The following is a 15,908-nucleotide window of genomic DNA, read 5'->3' on the forward strand; positions in this document are numbered from 1 at the left end:
GTATGATGTCAGGTCCAAAAAATTGGGCAGATTTGGTCCTAAACAACATAATATTCAGATGAGTTTTTGATGTCAGTCCCATTATATAAGAGGACCATAGAAAGAAGCTATGCAGTAGCTTGGAAAATTTCTCATGTCACAATTCATAATTTGAGGAAAAAGGGGAGTCTGAACACACACAAGCAGCAACTACCCAGCCCTTACTTTTAACCACAAGATTGCAAGAATTTAGTGGGCTTTAGCTCACATAAATCCCATACCAACAGAGGAAAACCCCACATTTGTTGACATGCAACAAGTTATACACATTGATGAGAAATGGTTCTACTTGAACCCAGAGGAAAGAAAGTTTTATCTCCTTCCAAAAGAAGAAAACCCTTACGGGTGCCAGCAATAAAAATGATTCAAGATTAAGGCAATATTTATGGGAATGATAGGGAAGCCCCTATATAGCACAATAGGGCAGCTACTACATTTAGGGAAGTATGGGATATTCCCTTTTGTGTACACTACAGGGGCAAAGAAAAAGAGCATGAACAGGAAGGCTAGGACTCTTGAAACAAAGGCTGTACAGAGTGTCAATAAGAAAGCAATAAGAACAATGTTAATGGAGCATATAATTCCAGCAATCCAGACACAATGGCTTGAAATCCTTCCAAAAGATGTGCTAATATAGTGGGATAATGCTAAGCCCCATCAGATCCCAAATGATGAAGAGTTCAGAGTAGCATGTCATGCAATGGTTTCAACATACAACTAGTATACCAGCCAGCACAAAGTCCAGATTTAAATGTGTTAGACTTAAGGTTGTTCAAAGTGATTAAGTTATTACAGTACTAGTCATTCCCAAAAACTATTGATGATCTAATTGAGAAAGTTAAAGAAGCATATGGAGAGTTTGATCCAACTCTTAACAAGTATACTTGGATAAGTCTCCAAGCTGTCATGAAGAAAATACTAGAGAAGGATGGTGGTAATAACTTTAATCCTCCCCATATGGAAAAAAAGAAGTTAGAGAGGATGGGAATTCTCCCTGACTATTTGGAGGTACCAAGGGAACTCATTGAACATGCTGTGACTTATCTTAACACACTTTTCATACCAACAGGTGAAGGCAATGTGGAGGATACAGAAATGGAGGTGGATGCTGACTAACCACAGTATGGGTTACCAAACAATCAACACAAGGACTGTCACACATAACCAGTGAAGAAAGAAGCGAGTCATTAATGGTAACATCGTAGTCTTTGCCTATGTCTTAAATTAGTAGTTTATTTTGGTTGGGTTATTCTTGTTCTTCTAAACTGGTTATGTGTATTTTGACAAACATTACAAATATGGTGTAAGGCAGTCCTGTATTAGATGCTATGTGCTTAGTTATGTGTTACAAGTATGTTTTATGTCATGTCATGTATGAGGTGTTTTGAAAAACCAGTGATGAAATGAAAGAAATAGTGTTTTGACCTCATATTTGCCTATGTCATTGTAATTGTGTTACTCTATCAGGAAGAGTGTTTGTTTTCACATAAAATGGCCAAGTTGTTACATTAACAACAAATCATTTTTGAATTTGTTGGAGCAAATCAAACAAAGCCATTACTTTACAATTGAGTCCCTTCATCATTTGGAGTGTTCCCAGGATGCACACATTAAGGACAGGGACTTATTTCAGAAAAGGCAACCATCAACCATCTACACAGTCAGGTATGGGACTAATAACATATGCTGTAGGTCAAACTATTAGGCAAATACATCAAGGACTCATAAAATATACTATAGGGCAACCTTTTAGGAAAACACATAAGGGACTCAGTTCTCTCTAATTATGTCATTGAGAACAAATTCATATAGGCCAAATATCCATCCAATACTGTCAATAAGTTGACAAAAGTTACAGACTGTTATTTAGATTGTTATATCAATATAATGCTAGAACAAATTCTAACCCTAGAATTTGATAAAACAGAAAATTATAAAGAAGAATAATATAAATTACACTTCCAACCAAACACCAACAAGTTTAGAAAATACCAAATACAGAAAATCAATCTAAACTATAAGTATGAAAGACTATACTTGCCTCTTCCTTGCCAAAAGAACAACCAAGATCATGAGAATACCATGGACCACGTGAGTCTTCGATTCTTGATACTCGTCTAAGGCGTGAGAACACTTTCCTAAAGCGTTAATCTCCCCCACAACGGTGCTTGGGTTGAACTAGAAACACGCTTTGAGATACAATAGACGAACACTACACACTAAGCACTTAGATGTGTAGAAAGATGATCAAATTCTCAAACCATAAACTTAGAAGATGAAGAATCAAAGAAGAGATTGCAAGTTTCTTCTTTAAAGGTGTAGAGAGCAAAATTTTCAGAGAGGAAGTTTTTCTGTTCTTTTCTATTTCAAAGAAAACAAGGCCCCTTTACGGTAATAAAGGAAATAACCGTAAAAAACCGAAGACGAGCGAGGAGGCGCGGGCGCGAGCGAGAAGGCGCGGGCGCGCCACCACAGCAGCGCGGGCGCTCCACCATGGGGCGCGGGCGCGCCAACCCTGCGCGCGGGCGCGCCAACCCTGCGCGCGGGCGCGCCACTTGCTCGCGCGGGCGCTCCTCCTCGTTCTTCCAAAATTCCAACTTTTCCAGAAACCTGACACGATTTTGTCGCGGTTTAGGCGCGGGTCGCGCCAAACCAAGGCGCGGGCGCGCCGTCCGGAGGCGCGGGCGCGCCTCCTAAACTTTACAGTTTCTCCAGAAGCTCAGCGCGATTTCGTCGCGCTTTTGGAGCGGTCCGCGCTTGTCTTTCACAAGCGCGCTAACAAGTGGAGCGATCTCTCCACTACAACACTCTAAATAAACCAACAATCCTCCCCCATTTAGAGTGTTCCTTTAAATCCTTTCTCTACTTTCATAAAATAAGCTTCATCTCATGCATCAATGTCAATGTCCCTACGGATTGAATTGACACTCAGTATAACACACTTAACGATGATCATATCCCATGATTTCCATATGGATTGAATCACACGGATATCTCTAATCATTCGAAGATGAAATACACACAAGATAACTCGAATTTAACATCACTTGACACTTTTATACAGCCATGTGTCCGTATCTTTAATAAGTTCATCAAAGTCTATATGTCCAACTAGACTTCTTGAAGCGGCTAAACTTCGAACTTATATAGGTAGGTTCTCATATACGTAAACGTGTCCTTGTGACAAGACGCTTTCATTTAGAGCTTCTCAACTCTAAATCTTTGAGAACTTTGAATTGACGCTACCTTACCGTCACAACTAACATAGCAATATGGGTCATCGAATATTGCTAACAAACAACAAAGTTGTAATTCAACCACATTGAATCTAAGACTTGATGTTTCTTCAAGTGTTAATTGGGTTTCACAACTTTGTGCTATAGGACATAAACCCATTCCATTCAAAGCAAATATGATGGAATGTCTTGGCATTGCTTTAGTAAAGCAATCCGCCAAATTCATTTTCGTAGGAACATAGTCAAGACTTATGACCCCATCATTGATAAGCTCTTTCACTAGGTTATGCCTTAATGAAATATGCCGAGACTTACCATTATACACTTGACTATAAGCCTTTATTAAAGCCGAATTCGAATCACAATGAATAGCCACCGGTGAGATTGGCTTAGGCAATAAAGGCAGCTCTAACATGAGATTTCTCAACCACTCAGCTTCCTTACAAGCTGAGGCAAGAGCTATAAACTCTGCTGCCATAGTGGAATCAGCGATGCAAGTTTGTTTCTTGGAAGACCATGAAATGGCACCTCCTCCAAACATGAATACCCAACCACTTACAGAAGAGTCATCCTCTTTGTAAGTGATCCAACTAGCATCAGAATACCCTTCTAACACCGAAGGAAATCCACTATAAGCTAGACCATAGTCTAATGTACCCTTAAGGTACCTCAAGACTCTCCTTATTGCAAACCAATGCTGTGTACCCGGGTTACTAGTATATCTACTTAGTTTTCCCACAGCCAATGCAATATCTGGTCTTGTACTAGTCATGGCATACATCAAGGATCCAATTATCCTTGAATATTCCAATTGGGAAATTGTTTTCCCCGAATTCTTAACCAATTTGACATTTGGTTCCATGGGGGTGTTCACGGGACACTTATCAAACATATTGAACCGTTTGATCATTTTCTCAACATAGTGAGATTGACTTAGAATAAGTCTTCCATTGTCCCGAATTATTTTGATGCCCAATATGACATCCGCCTCCCCCAAATCCTTCATCTGAAAAGATGAGGATAAGAATTCTTTGGTCAATTCTACTTGTTGTAGACTTGTACCAAAAATAAGCATATCATCAACATATAGACAAATAATGACACCATGACCCTTGTCATCAAATTTGCTATATATACACTTATCAGCTTGATTCACCTTGAATCCAAAAGACAAAATTGTGTCATCAAATTTTCGATGCCACTGTTTTGGTGCTTGTTTAAGTCCATACAATGACTTAACCAATTTACACACCTTATCTTCTTGTCCTTCCAAAACAAACCCTTCGGGTTGTTTCATGTACACTTCTTCCTCTAGATCTCCATAAAGGAATGCCGTTTTGACATCCATTTGATGGATTACTAGATCATATACCGAAGCCATTGCAATTAACAACCTTATCGAGGTTATTCTTGCAACCGGTGCATAGGTGTCAAAATAATCAACACCATGCTTTTGTCTAAAGCCTTGGATAACCAATCTGGCTTTAAATTTCACTATGGAGCCATCCGGTCTCCTTTTCCTAGTGAAAATCCACTTGCAACCAAGTGGTTTGCAACTGGAAGGTAAATCCTCTAAGACCCAAGTGTTATTTCCCATGATGGAATCCATCTCATCATTTATAGCCTCTTTCCAAAATGCACTATCTTGGGAAGAAATTGCTTCACTATAAGTTTTTGGGTCACTATCCACATTGAAGCAATATGGAGTAGTGGAACTAAGGACATCCCTAGATCCTTCAACCAAATAAATTATGAAGTCATCTAAGGGATTCCTAATTTTCCTTTCTCTTTTACTTCTTCTAACATGAGGAATCTCATCCTCATTATTAGATGAACCTTCATGAGAAACATGTTGATCATCATAATCAACAATTTCCTTTCCTTTGGTACTAACTTGTAGATCCTTTGGTCTACTCATTGATGAAAATCGATTTTCATCAAATATTGCATCTCTTGACTCAATTATCGAATGTTTCGAAATAAAGTCACTTTGTTCAATCACATAGAACCTATAGGTTTTGCTATGCTCAGCATAACCTATAAAAATGCATTCCAAGCCCCTTTCACCGAGCTTTCTCTTTTTGTTGCCGGGCACTCTTACAACTACCCTACAACCCCAAACTTTTAGATATTTCAAGTTTGGTTTCCTTTTGTACCAAAGTTCATAAGGAGTGGAATCCTTTCCCTTAGTGGGAACACGGTTAAGTATGTGACAAGCCGTCAACATAGCTTCACCCCAAAATCCCTCACTCAGACCGGAGTAAGATAGCATGGAGTTAACCATTTCTTGAAGAGTTCTGTTCTTCCTTTCAGCTACACCATTTGATTGTGGTGCATAACCAGCTGTAGTCTCATGAATAATACCCAAAGATTGGAAATATGCCGGATCATAATACTCTCCTCCCTTATCTGTTCTCAATCTCTTAACAAAAGATTCTACTTGCACTTCTACCTCTTTCTTATAAATATCAAATTTAACCAAGGCTTCATCTTTGGAATATAAAAGATACACATAGCAAAATCTTGAAAAATCATCAATAAACGTAACTATGTATCTTTTATTTCCCAAAGAAGGTGTACTATAAAAGTCACACAAATCACTATGAACCAATTCTAAGATCTTAGAACATCTTTCAACTTTCTTGAAAGGAGTTCTGGTGATCTTATTAAGCATGCAAGTAGGACATTTATCAAGAGCAATATCACATGGAGGAATAAGTTCTAGTTTAGACATGAAAGACAACTTATTGTAATTGACATGACCTAATCTAGAATGCCATAAATAAAATAACTTCATACTATTGTCATTACCAACATTAAAACAAACATCATCCAACATTACAGACCTCTCTCTTAAAGAGAGTTGAAACAATCCATGAGACAAATAACAACGTCCAACAAAAGTGCTACCCTTAGTTATAATACATCTATCTGCTTCAAAAACTAGTCTAAATCCAAGTCTATTCAGGGTTGGGCCTGATACAAGATTTCTAGAAATACTAGGAGCATATAATACATCCCTAAGGATGATACTATTGCCCGAACTAAACATCAGCTCAACTTGTCCTCTTCCTTGGACCATGATGGTAGAGTTGTTTCCCATAAAGAGCTCTTCTCCATCACCAACCTTGTGAAAGGTTTTGAACCAATGCTTCACCTTGCATACATGCCTTGAAGCCCCCGAATCCATCCACCAAGAGTCATCATCCTGCACCATAAAAATGTTAGGATCCGTTGCATTTAAATCCATACCGGAATTAAATTCAACCTCATGTAATAAATTACCTTTGGTGGGTTGGTCCTTGCTTTTAAAAGCTTGACCATCCTTGGATTTCTCCATTTTCTTCTTGAAAATGTAGCAGTCCTTCTTGCGGTGTCCAGTCTTACCGCATTCCCAACAAGCATTCTTGTTGTTGTCCTTTTGTTTCTTGGACATGCCCTTAGAGGAATTGAACTTCTTCCTCTTACCACTAGTTGAAGCACTAGATTTGCCTTCCTCCACCATATTAATGGTGGATGAGCTAGGATTTCCATCCTTAGCCTTCTCCATGGCCCTTATCCCCTCTTCAATTTGAAGATGGGTAGCCAAATTGGACAAAGATATGTCCTCCTTTTTGTGTTTTAAGTCATGCTTAACATCTTTCCAACTATTGGGCAGCTTATCAATAATACTCGAAACAACAAACAATTCATCAACATTGATACCATGTTGTTTCAAGTTACTATAAATACGTTGTATCTCATGAAATTGGTCCATAATCAATCTACCTTCAACAAACTTAAAGTCATTAAAATTACTTACTAGGAATTTCTTGCTAGAAGCATCCTCCGCCATATACTTGCTTTCTAACGATTCCCATAGCTCTTTAGCAGACTCGACATGTTGATATACATCAAACAAATCATCCTCCATCCCATTGAGAATGTGACCCCGACATATAAAGTCATCATTATCCCACTTCGATTTCTCACGCACATCCTCCATGGTTTCATTCTCATGTTCTAATGGCCTAGGAGTACTAATCACATAGGCAACCTTCAACGATGTAAGAAGAAAATACATCTTCTTCTTCCATCGTCGAAATTCCACACCGTCAAACTTCTTGAGTTTGACAAAGTTTGTGGTAAGATCTTTCACACTAGACATGTTGTGTAATTAACTCTTTAGATTGTTATTTAGATTGTTATATCAATATAATGCTAGAACAAATTCTAACCCTAGAATTTGATAAAACAGAAAATTATAAAGAAGAATAATATAAATTACACTTCCAACCAAACACCAACAAGTTTAGAAAATACCAAATACAGAAAATCAATCTAAACTATAAGTATGAAAGACTATACTTGCCTCTTCCTTGCCAAAAGAACAACCAAGATCATGAGAATACCATGGACCACGTGAGTCTTCGATTCTTGATACTCGTCTAAGGCGTGAGAACACTTTCCTAAAGCGTTAATCTCCCCCACAACGGTGCTTGGGTTGAACTAGAAACACGCTTTGAGATACAATAGACGAACACTACACACTAAGCACTTAGATGTGTAGAAAGATGATCAAATTCTCAAACCATAAACTTAGAAGATGAAGAATCAAAGAAGAGATTGCAAGTTTCTTCTTTAAAGGTGTAGAGAGCAAAATTTTCAGAGAGGAAGTTTTTCTGTTCTTTTCTATTTCAAAGAAAACAAGGCCCCTTTACGGTAATAAAGGAAATAACCGTAAAAAACCGAAGACGAGCGAGGAGGCGCGGGCGCGAGCGAGAAGGCGCGGGCGCGCCACCACAGCAGCGCGGGCGCTCCACCATGGGGCGCGGGCGCGCCAACCCTGCGCGCGGGCGCGCCAACCCTGCGCGCGGGCGCGCCACTTGCTCGCGCGGGCGCTCCTCCTCGTTCTTCCAAAATTCCAACTTTTCCAGAAACCTGACACGATTTTGTCGCGGTTTAGGCGCGGGTCGCGCCAAACCAAGGCGCGGGCGCGCCGTCCGGAGGCGCGGGCGCGCCTCCTAAACTTTACAGTTTCTCCAGAAGCTCAGCGCGATTTCGTCGCGCTTTTGGAGCGGTCCGCGCTTGTCTTTCACAAGCGCGCTAACAAGTGGAGCGATCTCTCCACTACAACACTCTAAATAAACCAACACAGACAAGATCATCATCCATCAATTCAATTACATTCCCCAACAGCATACAGAAGCAACATGTACTCACAGGCAATCGTTCAACAACAATAAACCACAAACAGGCTACATAAGTAACACTAAAGAAGGACTCATAAAAGGAACTCATAATCACGTACAAACATAAATGAGCAGAAATTAAGGGTTAGATAGTAGTTACGCTACATAAACAATTGTCAGGGAACATTTCTAGATGGAACTCCTTTAGATAAGACAAATAATCATCATCAACATTGTCCATATCAATAAGTACCCAGATCGAACCCTTTTGAGTCCAGAAATAGGACCCTTAATTGCTCTGCAGCTTAGCAGGAGCAGATTTAGCAGCCTCAAGCTCGCTAATAACAGCAACTTCCAGGGTATCCGCATCCACAACTGCCTTCCTTTTCAGATCTAGGCAGAGGGGAACAACTTTAGCCTTACCAACAACTTGTTTGCCTAGATCTGGCTTAGGAACCTTTTCCTCTTCAACTTTCTTTCCAAGATCTGCCTTATCAGAAGAATCCTTCTTTTTAGAGATGTACTCTGAGAGCTTAGCACCACCACCTCCTTTTTTGAATCTTGTCCACAGCAAGAGCTTCGACGAACTGGTTTCATTTTACCAATTCCTCGCTCGCACTTGTAGCGCTGAACACCAAGAGGTGGAAGGGCGATCCTGTTTCTCAACACCCAGATTCTAGTACGCGAAGATATCAGATGATTTCTCAGGTGGGGAACTCATAATTTTGGAGGAAATTGTTCAGATCTGAGAAAGAACAAGGTCGTAATTTGGAGAGGAGAGAGAGAAGAGAAGTTGAGAGGAGAAGGTGAAACGCGTGGAGTGCAAGGAGTGGGGGTTTTATTGACAGATCTGGGTTAGGGCTTGAAGCCATGGAGTAAATGCAGGTGGTTGAAGGTTGAAGGTTGCAATAAATGATGAAGCTGGGTAGTTGAATCAATTTGGGGGAAGTGATATTAAAAGGAAATGAATGAGGAAGTGGGATCAGATTTTTTGGCGGGAATGGTTAAATAGTAATGTTAGATTAGGACTTTAATTGTTTTTAGTTAAGTGTATAAGTGTATGTTAATCATTTTATAATAAGGGCAGGTTGGTATTTTGCTATTAAAAACTTATCAAAAAAGGTAAAAGAAATTGGTTGTAATTAAAGCTTAGCATCCATTTATAGTAATTGTAGCAATTAACCATTAATGGAGGAAGTAACTTTTAGTTGCAAGTCTTGCGACACTTAAAATGTATATACATATTAGCTTATTACTCCATAATAAATAAGCTCATAAAAGGGTTAATAAGTTCATATAAGTTTCGATGAACTCTAAAAGTTTAAAATAAAGTTAGAGAAGGAAATCCACGTAAATTAAATGTTCCTTTATCATAAAACTGTGTAAAAGAATATGTAGACTTGTGTAAGAAAAAAAAATGAATAAATTACGATATTTATTACTCCCTCCTATTCTTTTTTTCTTTTTCATTTGGGGATTTTTTTTTTTGCGAGATAAAAATAGTCAAAGTAAAAAACAATATGGAGTATAAGTATCGAAAGGATTTTTATTAATATTTTTTTTATTTTAATTATTCAGAAATTAGAAGATTGGGATTGCCGGATTGGCATTGGTATGTCACCAGTCACCATAATATTGCACATAAACCATCCACGTGCTAGATGATACATGCATTAGCCCCATGCACAATCTACTAAGGACACGTCTTTGATCTCACCCCAAACTTTTATTATTTCTTTCATATTTATTTGGTTGAATAAATAACCAATATAACAATTCTACTTATAAATTAATAAGTGTACCCCTTATGTCAAATTTAGTGCCCAAAAAAAAAAATCACAAATTAAAGAGATAGTGTAACAAACTTATTTTGGAAAACAAAAAGAATAACCTAGGATTAAGAAAAAATGCAAATAATAACACCACCACAACATGGGGAAAGTATGAGAGAATCAAAATCTCAAATGATGAGAAGTATATGTGAAAAAAAAGTGAGTGATTTAGTGTTAGAAAAGAGGAGGCTAGTGGAGGTGCCCTACACAGCCACCCTAGCAGACACCATGAACACCCTAGTGGCCAACCGTGTCATGGCGGTGCCGGTAGCGGCACCGCCAGGACACTGGATAGGGGCAGGTGGATCAATGATAATGGAGACTGATAAACACACTGGGGCAGTAAGAAAACATTACATAGGTATGGTAACTATGTTGGATATATTGGCTCATCTTGCTGGCGATGATGCTGTTAATGGTGGTGATTCTACTAGTGATGTTGATAACAAGTTAAATGTTACTGTTTCTACTATTATTGGTCATTGTCTCGAGGGTTTGAGCTTGTGGACTCTCAATCCTAATACTAGGTAAAAAAAAGCTACTTGTATATTTTCATTTAATTTTGTGCTATGTTTTTTCTGTATTTTTTTACTTGTAATGTTTTGATCTGATATTACTTTCATGCTTGATAATGTATAATAATAAATATCATTAGTACCAATTGGTTGTTGGTGTAGTGGTGATTGGGGCTACACTTGGTAGTGATTGGGGCTACACTTGGTAGGAAGGGTCGCGTATTCGATCCCCCGCAACCATAATTGGGAGGGGATTGGAACCTAACCACCCAAAACTGATCCTCAAATTCGTATTAGCCCAAACCAGGTGGAACACCAAAAAAAATAAATATCATTAGTATCTTTAATTATTAATGAGTAATAATTATAAAATTTTTGAAAATTGTATGTATTTAGTGATGAATATGATAGGAGCTCAAATTAATATAATGTTCTTTAATTATTTATATAAATTATTAAATCATTAAAGATAAAGTCAGGTAGACTATGTGAATAATACAAAAGTCAAATTTTCACGTTATAAAAAGAAAGTATATATTAAACAATACAAAGGAAGTTTATCCCCTAATACAAGAGCTAGGCTCGTTTTATTATGTGTACTCTCTTCAGCGGAAAACATTGTTCCAAATCGTGGTATTCTAATTAGAGAATACTTTTAACTTTTTAAGGTTCTCTTGAGTTAATATACCATACTTTCCCACAATTATTTGTACAATATCTATTATAACGAGCATCTTATTGTGAAATTTACCTATAAATCTTCTTCAATAGTGCAGTGGTAATTAATGTGACATATTAAAGTGGTATGGATGATGTGATAAACAAATAAACTTGGATGGACACTTATTTTGCGTAATATTTCTACACAATAATGTTTGTGACTTCGTGCTGGTTTGGTAGAGGGAGCCCCAGTTTCTCATCATGAGGAACACTTTTGTTCCTCATAATGACATTTTGGAAAATAATCTGATGTTTTTCACTAGTGGGGACTGCCTATGTGTAATGAGTGGAACTCTGTGAACTTGACAAGTACACATATCCCATGAGGAACAAAACTTGTTCCTCACAGTGAGATACAGGGAATTACCCGGTTTGGTAAAGCCAATAGATAATAAGTTATAAGTAATTGGTTATGAGAGGTCCAGAAAAATAGATCGTTACCTTATTAGCAACAAAAACAATAAGCTGAACCGGTGAAAGGTGCTAATTAGATAGGGTCCTTCATCTTACCCCTAATTTTGAAAAAAAAAAAAAAAAAAAAAAAAACTAAAGGCGAAGGATGTAAATCACTAAATTTTATGGTTTAGCTAGTTTGATCTGAGATCTTATCATGAGCCGACGGAAAATTCTACAAAGTATTCTAATGACTAATATGCTAATAATATACAGGACAATTGATACATTGGGTTTGGGTGCAAGAGGCCATATGGAATGCTATCATTTTGGGTTAGCAACTTAGCATATAAAGGATGTTCTTGAGATTAGGATAAAGGCTTTGTCCAGCATAAGCATTTTGCAGGCAAGAGATAGCCTTCATGTGTGCGAGTAGAGTCTAGAGAGGCATAACATTGAGTATGTCATTGTATTTAGGTCCAATATGCTACGTTGCTAATCCAAAATGATAGTGAATCATGTATTCTTTATAACTTATTTTGTGTTCGTTTTTAGGTTTAGAAAGAAGAACAAATGGTGGATGAGATTTGGTGTTTTCTAGTTCTTATGTACTCATAATTATATTGTTCACAACAATGAATGCAGTCTCCTAGATTGCATGGAAGTCTTCAGCAAGGGAATCCACCGAGCAATGGTACCACTAGACAGCCATATGGATAACATCTCAGGTGTAGAGCTCGTAGAGTCGTCATCATCTTACCGGATGTTAACCCAAATGGATGTCATTAAATTCCTTAAAGCCCATGGCCAACAAGAGTTGCGCGATGCATTGGCACGCACCGTGAGTAGCACAGGTGCCATCACTGATACTATACTTGCTGTGACTCGTCGAACAAGAGCTATGGATGCCATCAAGTGTTTGAGAAGTGCTGGTCTTCAAGCTGTGCCCATAGTTGAGGCCCCTGATATTCCACCAGAAGGTCACAAACAGCTGATTAATGTAAGTGAAGTCAGAAAATCCTCTGTTCTGTTTAGTAATCTAATGCCTAATATGATATAGATTTTATGCTAGTGATTCTGGTTCATCGTGTAAAGATTTGTTAATCACGATATAGCTTCAGAAGAATTGACTATTTGTGTGCTCTTAGCTTGGGCACTCAACATATATTGATGAATAGCAAGACATATATACATAATTTAAGATCGAACTTGTGCTATGCAATTTGTAGGGATATGGCAGGAAACTCGTGGGGACCTTTTCAGCTACCGATATAAGAGGATGCCCGGTTGATTTGATGAAGTCTTGGCTACCATTGCATGTAAGGGAATTCATGTCGAGAGTGTATCAAAACCCTTCCCATGGGGTACCAGACTTGGTGAACTCTCCCAAGTTGCTTGTGAGTTGTTATGCTGATTCCTCCTTATTGGAAGTGATCGACTTGGTCACGAGTAGACATGTGCACAGGGTTTGGGTTGTCGATGAATTTGAGTATGGTACGATCCTTGGGGTCATCTCGCTTACAGACATAATCCGAGCTGTTAGAGCTGCTCTTATTTCGGCAACCTAGCTAGCACGATGGTTCTGAAGTGTTTCTAACTGTGTATCAAGTTTTTCAGACTTTGGCAAGGTTTTTTTTTTTTTTTGTCATCTATGTATTCTAGTGTAACGTCTAATGGTTAGTTTGATGCTTAAAGTGTGCTTCTGTAATGGTTAGTTTGTTGCTGAGAGTGTGCTTCTGTAAGGTGTTCAGGCCCGCAACATTTTTCTTAATTCTCGTGTTTGATGTAACTTTAAATGGGAGCTTGTTGCAAGGATACTAAGTTATGTTAGTGGTATGTTCATTTTTACAAGACCATATTTAACAACGCTATAATTGGGGTGAATAAGGAAGAATATATCTATAACTGAAATGTGATTTGGAATAACAAGATATTCTAAAAACGTGAACCACTCAATATCTAAATATGTATAATAACATCGTTTTTGATGAGTATCTCCAAGATCAAAACATTTGTTGTCATTGATTTTTTTTTTTAGTTCACATTGTTCGTCATAAACTATTGTTATGCCTGGGTCGAGACACAAGGAAGCAACTTCCCATGCCATGGTAAGAGGTAACTATAAAAGGCATATATAACCAACAAACATAACAGATTACCATGAGAAGAGAAGTGAACGAAACTCCAATCTTGTTGACACCAAAATCTAATCTTGTTGACACCAAAATCTATATCTGTAAGGGATTTGTAGACGCTTAATAAGTACAAGACCTTGCCAATGTTATAGGTGTCTGCCAAATGAAGTAGTGGCTCAGTGTCTCTTGGATTTCAGTTCGCTTCTAGATTGCATCATATAGCTGAAAACTTATTAATACAAGGTGCAATATTCAAATTACAGTTATAATATTATTCTAAGTTATTAAATACTCGTTGTATCTTAAGCGTAAAAAAGAATATCTAATTTAATATAATACAAGTATATGTCTAGTAATATAGAATTATCTTTCGTGTAACAACACCATATGATCCAATATTGTAGCGTCTTTTAATTTCCTTGTAAAGTATAATCCTGGCACCATTGTACATATTACCTTTTACAGCCTTATTTGATGATTTTGTAAAATAAGATATCAAAATGATGAAAAAAAATGATAATCGTGAACACACTCTAAACAAAAATAAACATTTAAGGATGTAGTAATGAACATTCATGCAAATAAAAATAAAACATACTCGTACAATAAGAAAATGAACATTTTGTACAAATTTAAAAGTTTATATAAACGTATTTCAATGTGAGTTAAATATATACAAACCAACATTTATTAATGTGAAAATTAACGTTATTCTAAATGAATATCTATTAATATGCATGTCAATGATCATAAATTAATATTTGAATCAAAATTCATTAAAGTGATGTTCAATGTATATATTATTAACAAAAAATGAAAATAAAATAGATATATGCTTATTTAACGCATCAAATATTTATTTTAATATAGTAAACAAAAAATTAATTATTTTAAAAACAAAACTACAGCAAATTTAAATCACAAATCATATCAATCACCTCAAATTCAAATAATGCAAATTTAAATCACAAACCATATCAATCACCTCAAATTCAAATAATAGTAAACCATAAAAAAAAAAAGAAAAAAAAAAAGAAAAAAAAGAGCACTAGTTATTATTCAAATAAAAACTCACATTTATTAGTGATTTTACAAAAAGAAATTTAAAATGATTTTACACAAAAAAAATACAAATGATTTCACCAAAAAAAGTTGAATCAATTGATGATGTTTGTATGAGTGTTAATTTTAGATATTAGGCCATTATATTGATCAATAAATTCTATAAATCAAAAATAGAAAAAATTGAGAATATGAAAAATACATAAGAGAAAAAATAGGCTAACTATCAGTTTCAAAATTTATTAAAAAAAATAAAAGTTAGCAAGAATTTTATCTATAATAGGCTAACCACTTTTTTAATCATTTGATATCATATAAAAATAAATAATATGTACAAATTTAATGTAGAATATCTGGCACATCTTTGATGACAAAATAATAGGACAATCAACGAAAGTCTTCAAATCTCCTAAGTGCTTAGTTATGGAGCTAAGTTTAAGGATCAATTGACCCACTATTTATTAAAAAAAACTTATGTAATAAAGTGTACATGTGGTTTAATGTAATTTGTTAATACATAAATAACTGCAATGTAATTTATTTCATGTAACGGAATAAAGTTATTGCGAATTTGCATTTATATGTTTTTTCTAATAATTAACTTAATTAAACTTATTATATTTAATGAAGAGTTATTATTTGTTATTTGAATCAATGAAAATTGTTGCTCATGTTTTCACCATCAAATTCTAATTATTTGGAACAATAGTAAACTCAATTGACTGAATCCATTACAGAGTAAGTAGATTGCTCCTTCTCAACAATTTGCATACCCGTTCTTCATTTTGGAAAGGAAATGTGGCGA

At 36.5% G+C, this 15,908-nt stretch overlaps 2 protein-coding genes across 2 annotated transcripts; one reads left to right on the forward strand and one right to left on the reverse strand.

Moving 5' to 3' along the window:
* Positions 1 to 6,583: 6,583 nt before the first annotated feature.
* On the reverse strand, positions 6,584 to 7,422 carry LOC110698959. Its single transcript, XM_021876463.1, has 2 exons — positions 6,663 to 7,422; positions 6,584 to 6,621 (listed from the first exon to the last, which is right to left on the reverse strand). The coding sequence occupies exons 1-2, from the start codon at positions 7,420 to 7,422 to the stop codon at positions 6,584 to 6,586; spliced, it is 798 nt and encodes a 265-aa protein (XP_021732155.1).
* A 2,533-nt stretch (positions 7,423 to 9,955) lies between these two features.
* Positions 9,956 to 14,042, forward strand: LOC110698647 (SNF1-related protein kinase regulatory subunit gamma-like PV42a). The gene is made up of 3 exons (XM_021876126.1): positions 9,956 to 10,805; positions 12,552 to 12,906; positions 13,136 to 14,042. Exons 1-3 carry the CDS (start codon positions 10,354 to 10,356, stop codon positions 13,472 to 13,474), a joined length of 1,146 nt encoding a protein of 381 aa, XP_021731818.1. The 5' UTR covers positions 9,956 to 10,353; the 3' UTR covers positions 13,475 to 14,042.
* Positions 14,043 to 15,908: the final 1,866 nt, after the last annotated feature.

This window comes from Chenopodium quinoa, unplaced genomic scaffold (assembly GCF_001683475.1).
Source record: "Chenopodium quinoa cultivar QQ74 unplaced genomic scaffold, ASM168347v1, whole genome shotgun sequence".
NCBI lineage: Eukaryota > Viridiplantae > Streptophyta > Magnoliopsida > Caryophyllales > Amaranthaceae > Chenopodium > Chenopodium quinoa.